The 24,117-nt window shown below is 37.2% G+C and overlaps 1 protein-coding gene across 1 annotated transcript; it reads right to left on the bottom strand.

Moving 5' to 3' along the window:
• Positions 1–2,726: 2,726 nt before the first annotated feature.
• On the bottom strand, positions 2,727–18,306 carry LOC115918895 (zinc transporter ZIP12-like). Its single transcript, XM_030993644.1, has 7 exons — positions 18,007–18,306; positions 10,841–11,131; positions 9,072–9,279; positions 7,927–8,117; positions 4,901–5,066; positions 3,926–4,095; positions 2,727–2,906 (listed from the first exon to the last, which is right to left on the bottom strand). The coding sequence occupies exons 1-7, from the start codon at positions 18,304–18,306 to the stop codon at positions 2,727–2,729; spliced, it is 1,506 nt and encodes a 501-aa protein (XP_030849504.1).
• Between the last annotated feature and the right edge of the window lie 5,811 nt (positions 18,307–24,117).

The following is a 24,117-nucleotide window of genomic DNA, read 5'->3' as shown; positions in this document are numbered from 1 at the left end:
TGATATATACCGGGCTATGGGGACATTGATATATACCGGGCTATGGGGACATTGATATAAACCGGGCTATGGGGACATTGATATATACCGGGCTACGGGGACAAATGTCCGCGCACCACGGGGGGGGGGGGGGGGGGGGGGGGGGGTAGTGAGCACAATTCTTTTTTTGGTCCTCGAAAATTTAAAAAATTGCACCCCCCCCCCCTTTGAGCGCAAGGGGTGGGTCCATCTCCAAAAAAAGGTAAACTTAACGTGTTTTTTCACGTTTTTTTCCTCAGCCCCCCTCCCCCTCCCCCCGGATCCGCCACTGGAGTATGCGCACGGTATTTGTATATAATTATAGGTTTGCCCAATCATTTCCAAACGATCGTCATTCAATTTCATTAGTGCCTCCACTTTTTCAAGCACCCGAAAAGTGCCCCTTTTTACATAGGAAAAGTGCCCCTTTATCTTTGTAAAAAGTGCCCCTTTTTTACATAGGAATAGTGCCCCTCTTACCTAACAAGTGTCCCTATTAATTTGTCAAATTGACCCTTCCCCTTTTCATCTGTGATAAGTGCCCCTTTTATTTTCACACGTGCCACTTTTCCTTCGACAAGTTCCCATTTTCCTTTGCAAAAAGTGTCAATTTTCCATTCTAATAAGTGCCCTTCTTAATCTCTATAGTAAGTGCTCCTTTTCAGGTACGAGAAGTGCCCTTTTTCACTTTTGATAAGTGCCCCCTTCATCTTGGATAATTGCCCTATTCAAATCTGAGAGGTGCCTCTGTTACTGTGACAAGTGCCCCTTTTCCTTTGTAAGAGTTTCCCCCTTTAAATAGCTACCCCCATTTTAACTCGGATAAAGCAAATATTTTCACATGTTCCCCTTTACCTTTCTAATAAGCGCCCCCATTAAAAAAGAGCCCCTTCACCTTATCATAAATGCCCCTTTTCATCTCTGGTAAATGACCTTTTTCAGGTGCGAGGAGTTACTCCTTTCAACTTCAGATAAGTGCCCGCTTCACTTCCGATAAATGCCCCTTTAAAATCTGATCGGTGCCCATTTTCTTTCAACAAAATAATGCACATTTTCCTTTATTATAAGTGCCCCTTTTTTATTCACATAAGTGCCCCTTTTTATATCTGGTCTTTGCCCATTTTCAGGTGCGATAAGTGCCTCTTTTCACCTTTGATAATTTCCTTTTTACCAATGATACGTGCCCCTTTTCCTTTCTAATAAGGGACCTATCCCCTTTTCATAAATGCCCTTTTCACCTTAAATGCCCCTATCAAAATCTGATGGGGGCCCCTTTTCCGTCGACAAATGCCAATTTTCCTATTCTCATGAATGACTTTTTTCATCCCTGGTGAGTGCCTCCTATTGAAGTTGTAAGAAATGCCCTATTTTCACCTCTGATAATTATTTTGTTGTACTGACACATGCTCTTTTTCTAGAAAGTGCCCTTTTTTCTTGGTGCTCCCCCCCCCCCACTTTGGAAGTCGCTCGGCCGTCCCTGCCCTTCGACCATAATAGCTTGGGCTTGATAGGGTATATTTATATACACCGGTTATGGGGACATATATATATACCGGGCTATGGGGACATTGATATATACCGGGCTATGGGGACATTGATATATACCGGGCTATGGGGATATATACCGGGCTACGGGGACAAATGTCCGCGCACCACGGTCTGGTACAGACAGACTAATTTTGTTTTTATTTGAATGTATTTCGTATTTCAAATGATATATAATGATATATAGTTTCGCCTCGAATAGCTTTACATATCCTACGTTGAGATTGCTTTAATAACCCACGGCAAGTCCAAGTCCCCGTAACGCGGTCTCATACACAAGTCCCCATAGAACTAGTTTTATATGTATATATATATATATATATATATATATATTAGTTTTCCTTTCTTTTTAGGGGTAAACAAATACGCGTTTTTATAAATGTTTTGCAACATGTAGATCTCATAAGGTATTAAAATAGAATCCAAGTTCCTTTTTCCGGATTTTTTTTTGAAAATGAGGATGAGGGGATCCGTGTTTCTTAACATGTAAGCCTATATTTGTTAATTGTTTGATTAATATTTTGTTCTCAATGTGAGTCTGACATATATCTTGTAGTTCATAAACAGTATTCAAAATATCACAAAAAGTTCAAGTAAACAAAATGAAAATATCACAATAGAATATAGTACCTGCGTTATTTTCATCGATCTTATTAGTAATATTATTACCTTTATGAAGCTCTTTATTTGCTCCAAGACGAAGAACGCACTTCTCCGATTTTTGTTGTTGTATCTGCTTATTCCGACCAAGCAATTTAGAACTATCAAAATTAAGACAGTTCAGAACGCATAATTTTGGTTTAAAATGACGGCCTACTTTCATGAAACTCGTTTTCTGTTCGAAGAAGAAGACACATTATGTTTTTTTGATTTTTAAATTTGCTTCCATTGCGACAAAGCAAGTTATAACTAGTGTTGTTTTTTATGATTTCATTATAAATAATATAGCTATTAAAAGACTGTTCAATTGATTCTTGTAGTGGTGGTTATTTTACCTGACTGCTAGGAAAGCATAATAGCTTGTTAGTAAGCAACCATAGGACCTCACCGAGAGACCTGGTAATGAGGATTAATGCCTTACCGAAGGGCACTAGCGCCTTGGTTTCGAACCCGGGTCGCCGAATTATGAGAACACTGCTCTACCAACTGATCTATCGCGCCTTCTAGAATTCACATGATTTAAAATGGTGGCCTACCTTCGTGAAACTCGTCAGCTGCTCGAAGACGAAAAAGACGTAGATGGCCATCTCGACAACGAGACACTTCCAGATATACGCCATCTCCGGGCTCGTGGGCGTATGAGCGCTGTGACCGCTGCTGTCGTGGGTGTGGAGACCCACGGCCTGTACGAGATAGAGAAAGAAACGTTTATAAGTATGAATAAGTACAAGATTTATTGACCATATCAGGAAATTCGATTTCCACTGGTTGGTAGAAGTAATACAATATAATACAGATAATGAGACAAACTACTTACAGTTAACATCTAACTTATTCATACCCCTGTATATTTGATTTGATTTTTTTTAGAAAAGGGCTCCAAAAAACCAAAACAATGGTGAATAAGGGATTAACTGCCCATTGCTTACCTGTGGTAAAAGATGTAAGACAGCATCACCAGTCAGCATTCAAAAGGCACAAGTAAAACACAAGAAAGAGTGGTGAAATCCCTTTAAGGGATTAACTGCCCACTGCTTACCTGTGGTAAAAGATGTAAGACAGCATCACCAGTCAGCATTCAAAAGGCACAGGTAAAAACACTAGAAAGAGTGGTGAAATCCCTTTAAGGGATTAACTGCCCATTGCTTACCTGTGGTAAAAGATGTAAGACAGCATCACCAGTCAGCATGAAAAAGGCACAAGTAAAACACCAGAAAGAGTGGTGAAATCCCTTTAAGGGATTAACTGCCCATTGCTTACCTGTAGTAAACGATGGAAGACAGCATCACCAGTCAGCATAGAAAAGGGTTCAATCAAAAAAAAAAAGAGTGGTGAAATCCCTTTTAGGGATAAACTGCCCATTGCTTACCTGTGGTAAAAGATGTAAGACAGCATCACCAGTCAGCATAGAAAAGGGCTCATTAAAAATTAAAAAAAAAGTGGTGAAATACCTTTTAGGGATAAACTACCCATTGCTTACCTGTGGTAAAAGATGTAAGACAGCATCACCAGTCAGCATAAAAAAGGGGCTCATTAAAAATAAAAGACAGAGTGGTAAAATACCTTTTAGGGATAAACTGTCCATTGCTTACCTGCGGTAAAAGATGTAAGACAGCATCACCAGTCAGCATTCAAAAGGCACAAGGAAAACACAAGAAAGAGTGGTGAAATCCCTTTAAGGTATAAACTGCCCATTGCTTACCTGTGGCAAAAGATGTAAGACAGCATCACCAGTCAGAGTAGCCACGGCTAAAGCTATCATTGTTTGTATGGTCTTGTCATAGAAACCCTCTGACATACACGGGACGAACAACCCGCCGAGCACCGCAAACAGGCTGATGATGAAAACTGCTAGAGTGCCGTATCCCCACACTAATACAGAACACACATTAGAATAGAATTACCAAAAAAAAACGATAAATTTAATTTATTCCTTTTCTAAAATTGAAATCAATTTATTAAACAACGGATTCAGTCTATCAAATATTATAATAGAGTAAAAGATTGAATATTTATTTATTCATGTGTTTCTCAATCTATTTACCAAACAACAGAATACCATGGAATATTTATTTAGTATTCTGATTTTGAAATTTGATTATCCATTTCGTGAATTGTCATCGTAAATAGATATTACAATACAATTATTAATTCAATAATTTACTTGAATTTGAATATCTTCATACAGAGGGGATCAGGGCCTTGTTTCATACAAACGTGTTTTATTTTCATACAAATTTGCTCTCATCCAAATATCAAAACGCCACAATTTCAATAGCTTATAAATGTTTTTTTTTTATCTTGGTATTTATAACAAGCTTTATGAAACAAAGTCCATGTCGAGTTTTTGGACATATGTTTGGAGAAACAATTCCTCTGCAAAAGTGCACAAGAGAGGGATCTTTCAATGACGCACCCCAAAACGGAAGGCGGGAGTCATAACAAGACCGTGAAAGAAGTTTATTACATTCATTAAGACACACATCACCAGAATAACTAATCAGTTACTCAAAATACAAAATATTATTACTACTTCTGAGTCAATGAACCCCCAAAATGGGAGGCATTAGTGATAACAAACAAGAAAGTGAAAGAAGTTTTATTACGTTTATTATGAAAAACAAGGCAGGTGATATATATCTAAACATTTAAACTAAATCACAATATTTGTACTAACTTTTTGCTTTGGAGATATCCGATGGCTCAGTTGTTGTAAGTGCGCATGCTCCACTCAAGATTTGTTGCACCAGTGACGGAGAAAGTTCGTTGAACTGTTCTGCGGTGATTCCCGCTTCATGGTCAATACCGTATATGTCGAGAAGTTCTTCACTCGAAAAGCAGGTCTAGAGACAAAGGAGAAAGAGAGAGGCATAAAGTAGGAGGAAAATCATGTTTTACTCTACTCTTTTTCGGTTTGGGAGGGCATTCTACTACAATTCTGAGCCGGTTGAGCTTTTCCTCTTCTATTGAAGCATGAAATCCGATGAAATCTTGATTTTTTTTTCTTGATTTTTCTTGATTTTTCTTCATCATATGACTGTTGAGATGCTTGGTCATTAACATTTCAAATGTTTGAATGTTCGTATCAAATGCTGATGCAATTTTTTTTTAATCGGATCGTACTCATATGGTGTGCGATAGGCTTTAGAGTGTAGTAGTTTATCCGCCATACATGTATATACCTGTACGTAGACTTCCTTTTATTGTGGGTGTTGTTCTTATAATGAAGGCGAATTCAAAGACTTTCGATGAAAAAAATCAGCAACAAAAAATGGACATACAACCAAACCAGAAACCAAACGACCAAAAAATAACAACAAAATACTGCAAATTAAATTTCCATACTTTAACAGCTAACATCGTAAAGGGGGAAACAGTGATGTGGATGGGGAAATTATTTGATTGCAAAAGTCGCAACATATCTCAGGATTTGATCATACCTCAACGTTTTGTCGTTGATAAGCTATGTTCATATCAGTTATGAAATATGATTATTCAGTAAAAATTTAAAGGCATGTCATGAGCAACTATTCCTTTGATACACACTAGGACTGTTACACCCTACATATCCAATGTCTTTTAGGGACTTTTTTACAGCATTGTTAAGTAATCTTATTGTATTATTTAGCGAGCCTTTAATCCGGCTTTTTTTGCCGACAAAATGAATAAGCCTAATCGGAAAGAAATTTACATATTTCAAATAACCGGGTGCGAGATCATAAAAACATTTATAGACTTGGATCATTTTACACTGAGATACGTGGAATGTTAACCTATTGACTCCTTGAACCGGACAGTCAAACTGTTGAGAAAAGAACACCAGCTGATCAACAAATGATGTACGATCATACAACTCGATTCCTTCCTTTTCACTCTCGAATTAGTCCCATGGATGCAATTGGTTTATGCACCAGAGCCCTGTTTCAAGTTCAAAACAAGTTCAAATCACAAGCTACTGAAATCGTGGCTTTTGATCCGCTGAGAGCAACTTTGTCACAGAAATTCAACATTTTTTATTCATGACAAGTTTTAAGAAACAGAGCCCTTGCAATCGACACAACATTTGCCTTTACCAAAACGGTGAAAAGCTCTCAAAATAAATACATCGAAAAGCATAGATAGCATTTAAATGAATGGAACATGTTTCGGAGTTTCAAACTTAATCCTCAGGCAGAGTTTCACAATCGAACTAAACCCCATTTAAAGGCTTTTATATACTCCCTGCCTTCTCTGATTTTAAGAATGTTAAATGTCAGAGTGATGAAAAATTGGTAACCATTATAATTGGGTGTTTCATTAATTGAGTATGTCATGAATAAATTAGAAGCTACATAAACTGTTGATAATTATTTACATAATCCAGATCAGAGCGCGGATACCAAACGAAAATAAACAAAATGTATTTGGAACAATAACATATATACATAGAGCACTTATCAGTTTACATAATAGTTATCTATATTCAAAGATTGGGCACGATGTGCATAATATTACAACAGATAAGGACATAATAACGTCCTTGTTTTCACGAAGTGAGGAAAATCGTAACGCAAAGTGAATGCATTTTTTTTTCACTACCGTCACTTCGCGAAAACAGCGACGATAATAGTAATGGCATTAAACATGATTATCACATGCCCTGTTGAGGGCCAGAGACGTGTTGATAATATAATAGGCCTGTTTTCATCAGCTCGAGATTGCCAAATAACCCGCTATTTTAACTATCCCGATCGCAAGTTATCAAGCTAATTTGCACCTTCATTTAGCCTGCAGTTGCAATTAGCGGGATAATCGGTCGAGATAATCATTCTGAGATATCTTGGGCTAGTTTGCAAAATATCCCGCTATTTGTCCGGTTCGTTTTTACCAGCCAGAAGACTAGCACTCTGCGCGAACGCTGAGCAAAATATCTCGAGCTAATTTCTCGAGCTCGAGCGTTGAGCTGATGAAAACGCGATTTGTAAAACTTCGGGCTTATTTGCTTATCAGAAACAGCGGGCTATTTGGCAATCTCGAGCTAATGAAGAAATACCTAATTATCACCTAATCATCACCTCTCTGACTCACAGCAGCAATACGGACGTGACTTAAGGGAAGAGTTTGGTTTTGAGTTTCTGTTTGAAAGTTTCTTCTGTCAAATAGGCAGCGATGTTGTTCAAGTACGTAAGCGGACCATACACAGTTAGCGTTTTGTTTATGAATGATCAATAAAACATTTAAATATACGTTTTGCTATTAAACACATAGGACTGTGTTTGTGTTTGGCATGGTCTTTGATGAATCATGAGAGAGTAAGATTGTTCAAGGAATGATTGGGAAATGAACAGTGAAAACATATTGCTATAGAATGGCGCATGTACTGATTGCGTCATATGCATAATTAGCGTAAGCAGTTTGGCTATCGAAATACGCTTTAAGTACAACGAGCATTATCGTAAATCATCTTTTGACAAGTGTGTAAGTTTGTTTGTGTTAAATTAAAATATATGTTTCCATAAGTGAATCAAAACATGGAATGTATCTTACATAAGATTGATATGAAATAACATTTACTATATAACGTAGAACATGTCACTCTTCACTATCATTCCACCCTCGTGTTGTGCGTCAAAAAAACCGGGCAGTTCGTTGACGCAGACCTGTGTCAAATTATTGACGAATCATGAGCAATTTGCATAACACATTAATTTCAATCCATCTTACCGTTGTAACGTTCGCAACGTGTGAATGGCTATGATTGGCGTGGTCGTGATCATCAGCCAATACCGTAGCTCGCTTCTCTATGCTCCGCCCCTTCGAGCGTGTTGCTATGACGTCCCTCCTCCTACGGGCGTGTTCATGGTCGTGGCCATCTTCCCCACCGATTCCGAGGTCTATCAGCATGTGCGCGAACTCTGCGTTGCGATGTAAAGAGAGAGTTTAAAGAGAGTTTGAGTTAGACTATATAGAGGGAGAGCCAGGGAGAGGCGGCGGGGGGGGGGGGGAGGGAGGGGTTATCATAATGTTTTATCATAACAACCGAGGAATTTCACAAAAGTCTGTAAAAATTATTCTCTGCAAATTCGATCGTCAATGGATTTTCCTTACTTTTACATTTAAAGTTCACTGCTCCACTGCACAAACACCCAATGGACATTTACCTGACTGATTTAACCTACCCCCCCCCCACCTTTTTTTTTTTTTATAAATTAGATGCAAATGCCCAAGAAACATGAAATATTAATCATAGAAAACTTCATTATCACGGATTTTATCCAGGGGTATGTCATTTGAAAGTAAAAATTTGAACCTAAGTACAACGTATCTGAATTGTCTCAAGTTGTCACTGTTGCGTCAGTTAATGGAGAACATCTGTTGTCCTCTAAAAATGTTCTTTGTCCGAGACATCGACCTTATAATTACAAGCAAATTAACTGGGCATGGTAGCTCATTGGTTAGAGCGCCCGCCTCATGAACGGGAGGTCGTGGGTTCGAACCCCGGCCGAGTCATACCAAAGACTTATAACAATGGGACCTTCTGCCTTCTAGCTAAGCGCTCAGCATAATAGATTGGAGAAGGGTAGTAATAACATATTATGTTATGCAGGGCCCGCTGGAAGAGCAGTTTCATAACTGAAGTGGCTACCCTGGGTAAATAAAACATTATTATTATTATTATTATTATTATTATTATTATTATTATTATTATTATTATTCAATAACATCGAGCATCGAATTTGGAAATGTACGAACAAAACAATTACATCGTCCCAGAGTGCTTTTACATAGGAAACATGATAGGGTTTAGAAGATCCCAGTGGGTTGATTTCTAGGCAGTCTCTACGATCGTCGTATTCTCTTATGCTCACCTTCCTCGGGAATGACGCCCAACGTCGCAAACGTGTCGAAAATTGCCTCGGTGAAGTCCGTGGTCGAGGGCAGAATGGGTTCTCCTATGCAGTACCCTTGTAGTAGACCGGCAACCACGGCCTGCGCCGCATACTGGAGCTCGTCATCGTCAGCCCCTGCTTCGTGGTCATTCACGGTTTCGTCGAAGACAGATTCAACGCTAAAGCACTATGAAATGTACGATAAAACGAGAGAGTTCGCATTTATTTGATTTTTCTAATCACCATCTGATAGTCCATGGATGGAATGCTCATGATCGATCTCAACACCTACTTATTTAAGAATTTATTACGTTAAAGTTATATTTAAAACAAGATAGCAACTACTTTCGATATATCAAACAAACGCAATCTTAATATATTTTGTGGGTCACCTAAAAAGATGGCAATGGCGTATTAGGTAATCCAAATATGATTTCTATGGGACATAGAGTACCGAAGCTGTGAAGTCATAACAATCTATTTTTAGAATTTCTCAATTTTGTCTTCATTTTCCGAAAGAACATCAAAAATAATGTCCAAATGTCGAAAACAAATTGAATATGTTAAATATTGGCTGAGATATAACCAACTGAATAAATATACTCCCCATAGGAACTCAGTGTTATATGCTATGGCTCCTAATGGTTAGAAGCCAGAGCATATAACACTGAGCTCCCATTGGACATATTCAGATGGTCATATCTCAGCTAAAAATAGATTTTTGATGACGTCACACTTCTCCACTCTAAAAAACAAAAAATTACTATTTCCCTGTGATGAGATATTTATTTGATTTTTTTAAAGATTTGTGTTGTTGCTATAATATATCTTAGATTTTTGATGGGCCTGCTATTATTGTGTAAATATGTTATGAATAAAACGTTTGAACTGTTTGAATGTGTAGCTTATGGCTTCTAGGCTTCGTTTCGTTTTTTTCTGAATTCTTAGCAGCGTACATAATTGAATTTGTGCATGCGTTTATCTTGTTGATATGCCGTCAAGTTTTCCTTTTCGAAATCAGTATAACCAATAATCTATTCATATTATCCCATTTTCCACCTCTTATATATCATATATTCTTCTACTATTCGAAAATTGTATACCTTTGCCAATTATCAATGTTACAGATAACTCTTACGGACGCAAATATGTTATTGGTCCCTAGATCGTCACGTGATATCGATTGCGAGGATCTTAATTAGCGTCTTCCACTCCTAGCCTTATTTTTCCTTTTTAATCCGAAATGTTTTAATTCTCCAAATAGAATTACTACAAACCAAAACAAAGTTAATACAAATAACATCATTCAGAAATTAAATAAATTACAAGTCAAACTAAATGTATACATTTTCTTTTGCACCCAATACAGTATACAGAAGGAGAATATTTGAAATACTCGTTTAAACACATGTTTACGTAACAACAACATAAAACAATGCTTTGTTCAAAACATGTTAATAATCTTTTAATCTTGATCTAAGGAGACACGAACGAACGAAAGTAAAGCATAGTTCTAGCCCTGAATATAGAGATTTAACTTTTTAAAAACATGTATAAAAAAAACAATACCAAACACAAAACACACTCACAAAACAAATTACATTCGGTCCTTCTATTCCTCATGTATACGCACATATAGTTAAACAGACACACGCCACCTTTAAACACCCCGAATAACGTTTTATCACAAAGTCCACCAGTCAATATTTGTATTATAAGAACATATGCCAACATTAAATGTCCCTCACCTTCGCGTTCGTTGACTCGGCATAGCTGTCATGGATCGATTCCAAGATTACTTCCAGGTCATTCTCAGTCAAGGTCAAGTTAGACGAATCAGGTGCCGCCATCTTGAGTGACGCCATCACCACACTTTCAGTGAGATCTGTGCCGCCACGACCGGCCTGGCATACCGCCACCATCTCGTACGCTCCGAAGAGGAATAAGGGACTAGCACGGAGAAACGCGGCGTCATCGAGTCCGTCGGCAACGTCGATATCGAGGCTGGAAAAGACGTCAGATGTGAAGTCATGTTGGCACTAGAACAGACGGAGGAGATAGAGAGCGAGGATGTAGTTTAGACCTTCTAAAGATTAACTCAGGGCAATTAATCTCGTGTTTTATTGCCTTTAAATTATCAGCGTTATTTCACCTCTTGGGTGCCACAAGACGTCTTTAGGTGTACCGTAAGAGAAATGAACTAAAGATCTTTTTTTTTTAATCCATTAAAGAAATAACACTCTAAAGACAACTAAGTGTCCCTTTTTTTCTCGCTCCTTCGCAATTTCATTTAGAAACGATGTGATTTCAGGCAATAAAGTGCTAAATACCCAAATTAGAAGTCAACGAGGTTCCAGAATGTCTTTCGCATACATAACATCATTACTTATCTAGTGTATTATGTTTACAAATAGCAGTTAACTATACAAGAAATGTCATTGTTTGTTTTGGCTCGCTCCGCTCAATCTCAAAGTTTAGGGGCAATATGAGTCCGTTCATGTGTTCATGGCACTTGACATGTACCAGCGTGATTAAACATAGAGACTTATAGATTTGCACAACGGAGAACGTAGACTCACCTTTAAAGGCAATGTGGCGTCCTTTTAAGGCACTGGCAGTGACGTCACATTGCCTTAAAAGGACAGTCCACGTTCTCCGTCGTGTAAGTCTAAAAGTCCCTAATGAAACTCCTATAATGACTTGGGATTAGGGTGACGCGAAATCATATATATCTCTAAAGGATGCCGCGACAAGAAAAGGGTTGGAAAGTCGCTGTCCTAAATAATTCTTGTTTGGAGCACGTCATTGTGACATCAGCACATTTCAAAAAGATGCACAAGGTTATTGAAACTACCTAAAGTTGGTTAAACCCCCCAAAAAGCGATATGCTTACGAACCAAATTGAAAGGATTAGGGACTTTTAGATTCGCACGAAGACAATAGGTCTATGCTACGATCGACGTCCTTTTAAAGCACTGCCGTGAATGGAAGTACCACGTATCAGTCCACGCAAATCTAAAAGTCCCTAATGACAGGTTTTGTACTTGTCCTATTGTTGTCTTCCCGCCAGAAAGGGAATGAGAAATCCTCTGTAAACACACAACGACCCTCGCACGAGCGCACACCCGAGCCAATAGCACGCAACCCATCTTCCCAAGCACGCTCTTCACCGCATGGATTCATACAATGATTTGCACGAGTGAATCGGTATTATGAAATGCAACACAAATACATCAATACTTTGTAATATATAGACCAAAAACAAAACCGCAATGAAAATTTGACAGTAATATACATCAATAACAGCAATAGTCGGTATTTCTCTTCGCGTATGTTTAAAGAGACACACACAAAATATTTAAAGGATTCTTGTTTTATTACGATGTCAGCGTACAGGTGTCCTGTCTAGCGGCGGTTATGTCACCGGACCTTATGGTGGTTCAGGGTTTCGAGTCCTTCGAGTCCGGTGGTGATGAAAATGAACATTCACCTGCTATTAGGCCTATACAAAAAAGATGTTGTTTTGCCCTTTGTTACCGACCCAATTTCTTGAAATCTACGGTCGGCTTTTTTAGCAATTTTTTTTAAAAGCGTTTTTTAGAGAGAAAAAAATTCTATTAAAGCATTCAAAACTGAGAAATATCAGCCCAAAGAGGTAGTCAAAGAAAAAAAAAAGATTTCCGACCGACCGACCCATGTTTTGGCACCTAAAGGGCAATACAGCATCTTTTGTATAGGCCTTATCCTTTTAGTCCTAAAATTTCCATAACGCAAATTGCATAAGTAATTGGCGCTCTCCTGGGGTGAAAGAGATTTGTCAACTGCTATGTTTAAGTACTTTGAATAAATTAGTTACGATTGTTCCCCTGTTATACATTTTTCACCAAATATAATTTCTATCTTTCCAGCTATGATTTGTGCTCATTGAAAAGTAAAAGTTTGCTTATTGATTTGAAAAGTCTTTCCATTTTAAATAAAGCTTCGTGCATGATACATGTACAACTTTACCTCATACGCCACATTTTCAAGGAAATGGCCGCGCACATGTCATGCTAAAAGGCATCAAATCGTGCTAAGAATAACTTTACTTTATTATCTCTTGTACACTTTCATAAAGAACATTATACATCAAAGAACAGGAGTACATCCCATTTTTCAGAATACACGTATTCTTTAGGGTAAGGTTTCCTTTAATATACTTATGGGGCGTTGCAAGAAAGGTGCAATCAATTGCAAATCCCCCAAATCAAGCGTAAGTCTTACGATTTATTGCAAATTTGCAATTGATCGCCACTCAGTTTTCTTGCAACGCCCCATTAGTAAGAGAGAGAGAGAGGGGGGGGGGAGGAGGGGGAGGGGGTGGTAAAAGCTAGATCTAGTTATTAAACTTAATTTAATTTTTAAAGCTTTAATCCTGAAAAAATCCTAGGAAATTAAGGACACTATTGAGGCGTTGCAAGAAAGTTGAGTTGCAATTGATTGCAAATATCAGATGACAATTTTGCAACTTACAATCAATCGCAACTTTATTGCAACGCCCAATTAGACATCAATTTTTTTAATTGCTTTAGCGCCTTATCAGGGCGGCTCAGCTACAAACGTTTTGACTGATATGATGCTGTGTATCGCGGTAGAGTGTTATTTGCATTATAGCTGCGGTATAATTACGAAGGGGCAAATGATTATTCAATAAAAAAAATAAAGGTTGTGATAACAAAATAGTTGTTTACATATTAAGTATCGATTTGTTAAGAATAAACAAACATGATCAGTTTAAAAAAAGGGTTTTGTTTTCATGTCCCTTTCGCCAACAGTTTGACCAATAGCAGTTCATAAAAAATATGAAATCAAGTGTTGTGAGCATGAGTTGGCCTAGACTTACCGCAGAGAACTTTCTTGATGTAATTAATTTCTAAATACACCGGTTTCTGAACATATTCAAATTTACAGATGTTTCTCTCTTTGGGACCTGGTAACGAGGTTTTCATTAATATGTTATTAATGAATGAACTACAATACTTGGAATCCAGATTACATGCATTACTTTTTGCCATGTCGGGCAATCCTAGGACGAGAACAACCTTTTTTTAAACAGTATGTATACACTTGTAATAATAGTAAACCAGTCAAATAAAGTAAATGATTGTATTTGATTTGTAATATTTTGTTGGGAACAGAAATAAAACAGAAAAAAAAAATAAGTGAATCGAAAATAAATCCATATAGCAGTAGAAGAAAAATACAAAACCTAACAAATGGAAAGGAAAAAGTTAATATTATTATTTGGTTCTGCATTTTGGGGTCTAGCCTTGCGGAAGAGCATCGAGGGGGGGGGGGGGGGGGGGTGTAGATACACAAAAACTCACCAACCATGACGAGAGGGCCATATTTTCCAGAGGTTTTAAAAGGGCAATGGCGGTTGTGCCCTTTTAAATCCGGCTATGTGTTGCGGGCCACATTCTCAATTGTTGATCTTCAATCTCAAAATCAATACAAAAAGGGGACTTGCCAGAAAATTATTGAAAAAAAAAGTTAGATGCATGTACTTCCTCATAGTGATACAATACATCCGTATCATGATTTATTATCTGTTTGTTTTCACCACGTTTTGTGTGCGTGCTGTGCGTGGGAACAATATTGCGATTTAACATGTAGTTTGAATAATTCTTTCATGCGCATGGGCTTAGTTCATGCACCGCTAAAAATGTCCGTAGATATTGGATTAACTTTATTTAGTTTGTATCCCATGATGCACTACGCTTGAATGCTCGCACTCTAAATAAAGGCGTGGTTTTATGACTTGCTGGGTCTATATTCTAGAACGCGCAATTGCGGGTGTTCTCATCGCATTGTGTGTTAGCTAGTGAGATTTTCTTCGTTTGATTTTCATTCTCTTTCTCTTTATTTTCTGCTTTCATACAATTAAACATATTAAAAAGGTTGGGTTTCCCTTAATCAAATGAACACAGATGTTGTCTGGAGAGAAAACTCAATAGTCCTTGTAAACAAAATAAAATCAAATATCTACGTATGAAGGATAAGTATTGGTATAGCGATTTTTAATTATATTATAGAGACTGATTTCATCACATTTTATTTGAAAAGAGGAAATTTTATAATTCAATGTTGGTGACTTCGGTATGTAGGAAAAGTAAGAAAACAAAAAAGAAGAAAAAGAAAAAAAGAAAGTAAGAAATATAGAATGAAAAAAAATAATGAACAGAAGATATACAAAGGAGAGGGAAAAGAATAAGATGGAGGAGAAGGAGAAGTAGGAGGAGAAGGAGGAGAAGGAGAAGTAGGAGAAGAAGATTAAGCAGAGGAAGGATAGTTTAAGAGAGTCACAATGTCTTAATATTCAAGCTCGTCAATTTCTTCCCCCCCCCCCGAACCGTCTCTCTCTCTCTCTCTCTCTCTTTTGCTTTTTCTCTCAGCTTGACTATTGCGATGTAGTTCGGTCAAATAATGTTCTCGAGCACTCTGATATCTTGTAGAAATAAATGATGAAATTACATAAAAAGTAGGAAAAAATTCGTCTGGGGACTCATTCTAGTACTCTTAGGCCTATTCTCTACCTTTAAACAGAAATCCAACCTTTGCAATAGATCAAGTTGTATAAAAGGAGAAACTCAAAGGAAACAACAAGGTGGAAGTTTGAAATAAATCCAACCTATTACAAGAAAGTTACGAATGTGTTTGAAAAAATGAGAGCACCTCATCTACGCGAATCTCAAATTCGCAATTTATTAGTTCACTTGATTCCGACGTATGGTGCCGGACAACTTTCACATAATTTCCAACAGAAAAGAAAATGACTAAAAAGTAGGTTTTTTCAAAATGTATTACTCAGGAAGGCCATTTCTATGTTGGAGACCTTTAATAACATATTTCGAGTACTGGCCCTGAGGAGAACACTTTTAGGAGATAAACGGACATTCATAACATTTTTCGTACACGACAAATTGGAGAGTTGTTCGACCCACTGCCCAATTCGCCTAGTCGAGCTTCGCATAGATACTGATCTCTTATTTCAGAAGATAATAATGTTCTCATTATTTGTCCAAATTATTTCAAAATTTCGCCATTCTGTTTCTTTTTATTGATTTACTTTCATACAAAATTAACTAAAAGATGGATTGCCCTTTTAATGGGAATAATTATCTCTCTTCTTTTTTACTGTAGCCTTTAATGCGTCAATAATATTTTTCCCATTAGCTGTGTGAACGATTTGTAATTATAGGAAGAAGGTCAATGTCCTATTGCGACGCCAGAAGAAGCCAAGGCTTTTCGGTCAATACCAGTGATAAGCGGTCATTTCAGTACACAATTTTTGTGCAACAGTATAAAACAATTAATCTTAGACTCAAATCAATGACAGGCAATGTTATGTAACTCTTTCTTGGCCTTATTTTAAAACTAGATCAAGGTGTCCCTGAGAATTAGATCCATCGGGATTTCACTTGTATACATACATGTACAGCCTGTTTTATGTTAGTATTCATCGTATTGTATCGTACACTGCAAACACGAGGGTGTTAAATTTCTAACACCAGCGCGGAATAGAAAAAAACAACACCCTTGGTGTTAATTTCACGTCCGTTCACGTCCGTTCAACACCAACAGAGTGTCGAAATTTTTAATTACAGGTTGATGTTCCGAGTCTTAGTGTTATGCTGTTGAACTTGCGCATGCGCTTAAGTTAGTGGATTCGAGCAAAATCATCGGATGACAGTTGTCATATGATATGACGTCCTATCGTGCATGCGCATGCGCGAGCTAGCTGTCAAGAATCTCTTCGGGATATCGTGGTTATGGAATTTTGTTGTTGTCAAGGTCTGAATATCCTATTTCATCAGCGCAATCATACTGTTAAGTGTGAACATTTATTCTGCAGCCAGAAAATTAGAAAATTGTTACCACTAACTCCAACAGACATCGCAGGATTCTTTGAATTGAGTGTTAAATCAATGGTATTGATTAAAAAAAAAAATCAGGATTAAATTCTACACACCACTGGTGTTAAAGCTTATCTGCCATAGTTTACAGGAGGGATTAGAGCGCCCAGCAAGGTCACTGGACAGGTGGTTATCTCATCAACTCAGCTCTCAGTTAACATAAGAAAAAGAGGATCATGGGGGACCAATGGTCACCGATTAGACATTGTTTGTTATATAAAGGGCGCAAGTAGCTAAAAGTAGTGCATTGGGCCTTTAAAACCAAAACTAGAATTGAACTTTAACACCAAGTTGAAATAATGGTGTTAGATTTTAACACCAAGAGTGGAATTGAATTGTTTAATTCCAAACCCTGGTGTTAAATAACACCAGCTGGTGTTTTCCGATATAGATACCGGGATAGTGTTAAAATTGACACCCTTGTGTTTGCAGTGTTGGTTCATGTAGTGTTTTACCTTCATTTTAGTGTTCATAAATTAGTTTATTTCTTTTGTCAATGTTCTCTATTTCTCTATTTCCTCATATCGTTATTTCTTATTTCATTTGTTCTCTATCCCTCAATCTCTTTACTTCGTTTTGTTCTCTCTATCTTTCTTTCTTTCATTTAACTACATTCTTTTACATTCACCTTTCCTTCAATCCTATTCATTTTTATCTCCATGAATATCCCACCCTCTATTTATATGTCTGTCTATATCTCTCCCCATTTCACTTTCATTCGAATATAACTCAACAGAATATAGATGTGCCTTGATTTAATTGTTAATTATTTGTTTCGTCTTGCTGAACTTTAAGATTATCTGTTATGTATATTCTGTATTTTTCTTTTACAGCAGTTGATTGACTGACGAGAAACCCCGTTTTCGTAAACTGAAATAAAAATTAAGAATGTGAATAATAAGTAAAAAAAAAAAAAAAAACACCTAATGACTATGAAAACTAAATTGTTTTTGTTTTACCTTAGAACAGTTATCGACCCGTTGCTCACAATCGATTCGTCCGAAAACTATTTCGACCAAACTAACAACTTGATCAAACGTAACATTCTGTTCCGGGTTGTTCAAAAAATCGAATTCCTCTCTCATGCCTGCCAGCTCAACCTCCAAAAGATAATTTCCAATTTCCACGTAGTCGTCATCATTGCCGTGATCGTGTATTTCCCTCGATTCCCTGGTCAATCTCGCGACCGTGATCGCAAGAAAGTTTGTCAGGATGGCGAAAAAGAGAATTCCGGTGCACACGGTACGTAGGTACGCCATTTTGAATGAAGAACTTTTCCTGTACTGTACGCCTATGGGTGTGTTACATGCAACTGTTTCGTGTAGTACTGTGTGCAAATTGCCTACGTGCCGTGTGCAGGCAGCGTGAAGACGACCCATGACATATCTATAATACATGTCAATAAAGCATACTGCAAACAGTCTTTTATTGACTAACTCTGCATCAATCCTACTATGTTGATTTTTCCGAACGTCAAGCCACGCCCACCGATACATCAATTTCAAATTTGTTTGGATCCATTTTGAAATGAACGTCAATCTTGTGCAAAAAAAATATATCAGACTGCTTAGTATTGTCATGAAGAAATAACATTTTAAAGACAATTAAGTCCCTATTTTTTCATTATTTGGCATTATTTAAGGCGGTGTCACACAGAAAAATTTCTTAAAAATTCCCTTGAAAAATCTTCGTGCTTCGTTAGAGATTGTTAATGGGATAATGATGACAGGCGACAATTAAGAGGATAACTAAAGATTTTGGGGCTCTGTGTGACACCGCCTTTAGAAAATGCATGTTTTCGGGCAAATAAAGTGCTGAATACCCAATTTAGAGGTCGATGAGGTTCCAGAATGTCTTCCGTATACATAACATCATATTTATCTAGTGTATTATGTTTACAAAATAGCAGTTTACTATATAAGAAATGTCATTGTTTGTTTTGGCTCGCTCCACTCAATCTCAAAGTTTAGGGCAATTATATGAGTCCGTGTGTACAGGCACTTTTTTTGTATTGTATTTATTTTCCAATCATATTAAAAAGACAAATAACATATGACATAAAACGAAATGAAACAAAACAGAATTTAAAAAAAAAAAAAATTACATGTGTATATAGATTGCTTAAAAATGATTGGCTGGATTGCCCGTTCAGTGTCATAAAAATATATGACACTGTTCTTCCTGGGGGTCCAGGTACAATTAAAAGAAACATTACGTAAATAGAAATTTTAAAAATAATGCACAAGCTGCTGAGTATAACACTTGCATGTCCTCTTTCGTGTTAACCAATGAAACAAAACAATTAAAAGCAAGAAAAGGCTATACATTTACAATTGCTGAGATTTGCGGATAATTAACCCGCTATGCGCGAATCAGTAAGAGGAACGACTGCAAGAAAGAGAGATAGAGAGAGAGAGAGAGAGAGAAAGGGAGAAAGAGAAATGGAGAAGAACTCTCTTGCAAAGCGTGTGGAAGGCACATGTAACGCCTGGCGCGTCCGGGGAAAGAAATCAAAGCAATTGAATAGGTGAATGAACAAGTACAAAATTTTGACGTGTACCAGCGTGATTAAAAATAGGGACTTGCACGACGGAGAACGTAGACTGCCCTTTTAAGGCAATGTGACGTCCTTTTAAGGCACTGGCAGTGACGTCACATTGCCTTAAAAGTACAGTCCACGTTCTCCGTCGTGTAAGTCTAAAAGTCCCTAATGAAACTCCTATAATGACTTGGGATTAGGGTGACGCGAAATCATTTATATCTCTAAAGGATGCCGCGACAAGAAAAGGGTTGGAAAGTCGCTGTCGATATCGATTTGAAAAGTCTTTCCATTTAAAGCTTGGTGCTTGGTGCATGATACATGTACCACTTTACCTTATACGTCACATTTAGCTGCACCCATGTCATTGTAAAAGGCATCAAATCGTGCTAAGAATAACTTCACTATATTATCTCTTGCACACTTTTATAAAGAATATTGTACATCAAAGGAGAGGAATACATCCCATTTTTCAGAATACCTACACGTATTCTTTAGGGTAAAGTTTCCTTTAATATACTTATGGGGCGTTGCAAGAAAGGTGCAATCAATGGCAAATCCCCAAAATCAAGCGTCAGTCTTACGATTTATTGCAAATTTGCAATTGGTCGCCACTCAGTTTTCTTGCAACGCCCCATTAGTAAGAGAGAGAGAGAGAGAGGGGGGGGGGGGGGGAGTAAAGCTAGATCTTTTGAACTGAATTTAATTGTTAAAGGTTTAATCCTGAAAAAATCCTAGGAAATTAAGGACACTATTGAGGCGTTGCAAGAAAGTTGAGTTGCAATTGATTGCAAATATCAGATGCCAATTTTGCAACTTACAATCAATCGCAACTTTATTGCAACGCCCTATTAGACATCAATTTTTTTGTATTGCTTTAATAAGCGCCTTATCAGGGCGGCTCAGCTACGAAAGTTTCGACTGATATGATACTGTGTATCGCGGTAAAGTGTTATCTGCATAGTAGCTGCGGTATATAAAGGGGCAAATTATTATTCAATCAAAAAAACTAAAGGTTGTGATAACAAAATAGTTGTTTACATATTAAGTATCGATTTGTTAAGAATAAACAAACATGATCAGTTAAAAAAAAAAAAGTTTTGTATTCATTTTCCTTTCACCAAGAATTTGGCCAAGAGCAGTTCATAGAAAATATGAAATCAAGTGTTGTGAGCATGAGTTGGCCTATACTAACAGTAACAGTTTCTTGATGTATTTAATTTCTAAATAGACCGGTTTCTGAACATAATATAATTCATAGATGTTTCTCTTTTGGGGACCTAGTAACGAGGTATCCATTAAATATGTTATTGATGAATGAACTAGAATACTTGAAATCCAGTTTACATGCATTACTTTTTGCCATGTCAGGCATTCCTAGGACGAGAACAACCTTTTTTTTAACAGTATGTATACACTTGTAATAATAGTAAACCAGTCAAATAAAGTAAATGATTATAATTGATTTGTAATATTTTGTTGGAAACAGAAATAAAATAGAAAAAATTAATAAGTGAATGGAAAAGAAATGCATATAGCAGTAGAAGAAACATACAAAACATGACAGCAACCATGACAAGAGGGCCATATTTTCCAGAGGTTTTAAAAGAGCAATGGCGGTTGTGCCCTTTTAAATCCGGCTATGTGTTGCGGGCCACATTCTCAATTGTTGATCTTCAATCTCAAAATCAATACACAAAGGGAACTTGCCAGAAAATTATTGAAAAAAAAAAGTAAGATGCATGTACTTCCTCATAGTGATACAATACATCCGTATCATGATTTATTATCTGTTTGTTTTCACCACGCTTTGTGTGCGTGCTGTGCGTGGGAACAATATTGCGATTTAACATGTAGTTTGAATAATTCTTTCATGCGCATGGGCTTAGTTCATGCACCGCTAAAAATGTCCGTAGATATTGGATTAACTTTATTTATTTTGTATCCCATGATGCACTACGCTGGAATGCTCGCACTCTAAATAAAGGCGTGGTTTTATGACTTCCTGGGTCTATATTCCAGAACGCGCAATTGCACGTGTTATCATCTTATACTTTATTGAGATTTTCTTCGTCGGATGTGTGTGAGATTTTGAAATGTATAACAGAGAAGGTGATATATTATCACATTATATTGAAAAAGGTGGACTTTTTAAATTCAATGTTAAATGATGGCTTCGGTAAATAGGATGAGCTTATCTCACTTTTCTAAATTTACATTTTCTTTCATCTTTCCCTCTATCCAATGAATATATTATTATTAATATTATTGTTGCTGTTATAGTTATCATTAGTATCAGTCGCGTTCAGGGGGTTTAAAAAAATAAAATAAAATAAAATAAAATAAAATAAAACACCCCGCCTGCGTACGCGCCTGATTAGTATTATCATTATTAAGTTAGGATATAAGAGCGAGCAAGTTGAGCAACACTCGAAGAGGTCGCGGTGTGGATAGGTAGAGGAAGATGAAAAACCCAGCAACCATGACAAGAGGGCCATATTTTCCAGAGGTTTTAAAAGGGCAATGGCGGTTGTGCCCTTTTAAATCCGGCTATGTGTTGCGGGCCACATTCTCAATTGTTGATCTTCAATCTCAAAACAAATACAAAAAGGGGACTTGCCATAAAATAATTGAAAAAAAGTTAGATGCATGTACTTCCTCATAGTGATACAATACATCCGTATCATGATTTATTATCTGTTTGTTTTTCACCACGTTTTCTGTGCGTGCTGTGCGTGGGCTTACTTTACATAGTACTGTCATGCGCATTGGCTTAGTTCACGCACCACTAAAAATATCCGTAGATATTGGATTAACTTTATTTATTTTATATCCCATGATGCACTACGCTGTATCCAATGAATATATTATTATTATTATCATTATTGTTACTGTTATAGTTATCATTAGTATTATCATTATCAAGTTAGAATATAAGAGCGAGCAAGTTGAGCAACACTCGAAGAGGTCGCGGTGTGGATAGGTAGAGGAAGATGAAGAAGAAGATGAAGAAGGAGAAGAAGAAGAAAACAAAAATAAGAAGTTACAAAAGAAGAAGTAACAAAAGAAGAAGTTAAACAAGAAACCGAATCAGAGAGAAAACAATTAAGCAGAGGAAGGACAGTTGAGAAGAGCCAAAACATTCAAGCAGGTCGACTTTTGTGTTTTTCCTCCTTCCAACCATCTTTCTTTTTTTCTTTCTCTCAGATTGACTATTGCGATGCAGTTCGGTCAAATAATGTTCTCGAGCACTCTGAGATCTTGTAGAAAAAAAATGATGAAATTACCTAAAAAGCAGCAAAGAATTTGTCTGGGGACACAATCTACGACTTTTATTCTTTTCCCTTAAACAGAAATCCAACCTTTGCAATAGCTCAATTTGTATAAAAGGAGAAATTCAAGGGAAACAACAAGGTGGAAGTTTGAAGTAAATCGGACCTATTAGAAGAAATTTATGAATGTGTTTGACAAATATATCTACGGGAATCTCAAATTTCCAATTTATTAGTTTACTTGATTCTGACGTATAGTGCTGGACAATTTTCACATTACTCCAGACAGAAAAAAGAAGAAGAATAAAATGTCAGTTTTTTTCAAAATGAATTACTAATGGTGGCCATTTCCTTTAGAGAACCTTTACTTATATATATAACATATTTCGAGTAATGGCCCTAAGGAGAAAGCTTTGAGGAAACAAACATAAATTAATTAGAAACATTGTACCCAAGAACGATCCTCAAAATTTCGCCATTCTGTATCTCTTATTATTTACATTCATACAAAATGAACACAAAATATGGATTGCCTGTTTATTGGGAATATCTCCTCTTTTTTTTTTACTGAAGCCTTTATCCCCGATATCGCGAACCTCAATGGAGACGGACGTATTGCTGTAACTCTCTTGCTTTTTGGCCACCGCCCTACCCTTCTTCCCGGTTTTCTGACTTTTATATCCATATTTTCGTCTAATTTCATCTGCAGTGACGTTACTCAGTGGTATTACCTATAATAAACACGGATTTTGAAGTTGTTTTTTGGCGTCATTACGTTGATTTGTTCGTTGTCTTACGACCGAGTAGGCAGCATGGCAAACCGCACGACAAGGCAAACCAAGGATCGGACCACTGCCGCCCATCACGCCCAACCCGCTCGCTCCGATGCCGGCCAACACGTGGCAGACACAAGCGAAAAAGAACCTCCGGAACTCACTTTATTGGACATTCACAAGAGTATTACCAGCTCTTCAGCTATCCTAAATGCTAAACTCGATTCACTTACGCGAGAGTTTTCAGTTATCACAACCAAACTCACAGATTTAGAGAATTCTGTAACAATGAATTCTGACAAGTTAGCCGAAATAGAGCAGAAAAAGCTTCCCGACATAGAAAGAAAGATGGCCGACGAAATCTCTAAGCTCCAAGACAAGCTGACGCTTATGGAAATTTATGGTCGTCGCACAAATCTCCTCTGTTATGGAGTGATGGAACCTCAAAATGAAGTCGTAATGCATACGCTCCGCGATACGTTCATC

The sequence above is a fragment of the Strongylocentrotus purpuratus genome, unplaced genomic scaffold (genome assembly GCF_000002235.5).
Source record: "Strongylocentrotus purpuratus isolate Spur 01 unplaced genomic scaffold, Spur_5.0 spur5_scaffold_20, whole genome shotgun sequence".
Lineage (NCBI taxonomy): Eukaryota > Metazoa > Echinodermata > Echinoidea > Camarodonta > Strongylocentrotidae > Strongylocentrotus > Strongylocentrotus purpuratus.
The sequence above is the reverse complement of the archived record's forward strand: the minus strand, read 5'-3'. Positions and strand labels throughout refer to the sequence as shown.